The sequence below is a fragment of the Aplysia californica genome, unplaced genomic scaffold (assembly GCF_000002075.1).
Source record: "Aplysia californica isolate F4 #8 unplaced genomic scaffold, AplCal3.0 scaffold00391, whole genome shotgun sequence".
NCBI classification, from domain to species: Eukaryota; Metazoa; Mollusca; class Gastropoda; order Aplysiida; family Aplysiidae; genus Aplysia; species Aplysia californica.
The window spans coordinates 525,893-528,214 of NW_004797661.1; the positions used below are offsets into that span (position 1 = coordinate 525,893).

At 40.2% G+C, this 2,322-nt stretch overlaps 1 protein-coding gene across 1 annotated transcript in view; it reads left to right on the forward strand.

Annotated features, from left to right (window-relative positions):
* The first annotated feature begins 729 nt into the window (after positions 1–729).
* The window catches only part of LOC101863600 (trissin receptor-like), a 38,182-nt gene continuing 36,589 nt past the window's right edge, over positions 730–2,322 (forward strand). Inside the window, exon 1 of the mRNA XM_013085625.2 lies at positions 730–2,265. Coding sequence (XP_012941079.2) covers positions 2,013–2,265 — 253 coding nt within the window. The 5' untranslated portion in view covers positions 730–2,012. The remainder of the gene's footprint in view (positions 2,266–2,322) is intronic.

Genomic DNA, 2,322 nt, shown 5'->3' on the forward strand with positions numbered 1-2,322 from the left:
ACACACACACACACACAAACACAAACTACAATGATTAAGTATATAAAAGCGTGTGTATCAGTTTAAATGTTTTACGCTCTCATCGTCACAATCTGAATCATTCAGGTGGTGGGTTGGTTCAAAGTCAGGGCTAACCCTGGTTGAGTAGGTTACATCATCCCAGCAGACAGGCGAAGGCACTGGATAAATAATATTATTATTATACTTCTCAAATGGGAATCGAACTCACAGCATTCCGTGCCACTATACCACAGACAATGATACAGTTAACGAAATTTTAGATTCAAAATATGTAAGATAGCAGCATTTAGTAAGTATTATTTAGGTCGTGTATGTTATGGTTTGCCGCTCTTTGCAACGTCCAACTCCTGAAGTACGAGACAAATTTTGAGGGTGGGGTGGGTGGGTAATCGATCACCTTAGACGATGTAAGATTAAGTCAGTCCTGGTTTCAATCTTTATAACCTGTGCCAAAATTCTTAAAGATACAAACTATAAGCTCATACCATGGCCGACCTCGAATCCAAAGTAAGTAATTTGGAAATAAGGAATGACGCTTATACTTCATGGAAGTAAGCGCGAAGTGAATTGTATTTCTTTATCATGGGGCTATTTTCGCAACAAGATTGGTGACAGCAGTTAAAGGCTAATCCATGACGAAAAGACGTAAGACGCTAATGAAAAGACAGAAGACACTTATGAAAAGATAGAAGGTGCTAGTGCGTCGTTGCACATGGTATTTAAAAATAATAACAATGGAAGACTTTTATTGTAACGAGTTTTAATATCCTTTCTTTTGCAGTGAACGTCAGAGCTGGATGGGAGCTCTTTGCAGATGCGAGATATACAACGTGTATGTACACCGAAGTGAAAGGACAATAACTTGTCGTCAGGATGACGTGGTGGTTGAGGTGATGTGAAGAGAGACGTCAACGAAGTATGCAGTCGTTGAACTCATGTCGTCTGTTTTAGTTTCAGTAAGAATTTTATGGTGCTTGCAACACAAAAAAGGTTGTATAAGTAAGGAAGGTTCCGTAGATGTTTGATAGGAAAAAAGGAGCAAATCACATCAGAGCACCCGCCAACCACACAGGAAATCATGTCTTCGCAGACAGACGACAGATGCAGTTTCCAAAATCTTACTGGTAATATAGATAATACTTTAAGCCTTTATACAATGCGAAGGCTGAACACATGACGTAAGCAATAAAACTTTAGAAGAGAAATAAGACCAGAAAAATTTCAAGAATCCGCACAACAAAATATCACATAATAATTCATACAAGGCTGTTGTGACATACTCGATACATGGATTTAACATAATATTACATATTATATCAATTAGTGTACTAAACGCAGATATCAAGACGTGATTGAAGGATACAGGATTACATACGATTGCTATTTCTGAGCATGGACACGACAACGTGAGTGCCACGACCTTGATACTGACAAGAACCAACGTATTTGATACCAGGGCTGTAATAATGTGCATCTGTCATTATTACCTCTTAACTCCAGCCTCGTCTGCAGGAACCAAGTATGGCACGGTGGACAAATAATTCATTGCGTGGATATAGGACACCAAGTTATGTTCATATTTGGTAAACCTATTTTCGTTAGGTAAGTCAAACTCACTGTTTCTCTGTGAACTTCTGTGTTAAAATTCGTCGAACGTAGCAACAACGCAAACGGATTCCAAACACACAATCGATACCAGGCGTAACTGGAATCAGTCCGGACGATACCGATCAAGAAAGCTGAGACATTCATATTTCGAAGGAAGTGGGGGAAGTCCGTCTGTGTGTTGTTTCGAGGTGGTTGTGGATAGGGAGGGGGTCAACGCCCCTCAACTGAGGAGAACGTACAATAAAATAACTCTACTTCCTTTATTGTGTCACCGTCGTGTCTTTCTCAGTGATGTCAACAGCTTGGAGTCTGCAAGTTTGTGAACTAGTTTTTTTCGACCCTAAATCGTTCGTGAACATACTGCTCTCACACATACAGCAGCTATGGTGAGTGGAAATTATAAAGAGAATATAAGTGAAGTCACTTCCGGCATGGATGACCGCAGAGTGAATAATGATATGGCGGATGATGATGGTTCTTACTACATGGTAACTACAGCGTTCTCGGGCAACGACAGTTATGATTATAACCAAACCAACGGATCGACGCAATCGTTTGACAATCCGTTTAACCACACGTCAGTCAAGATTTTATTCATCTCACTCTACACAATTATCTTCCTGATCTGCTGTATCGGTGAGTACATACGTGTGTGTGTGTGTGTGTGTGTGTGTGTGTGTGTGTGTGTGTGTG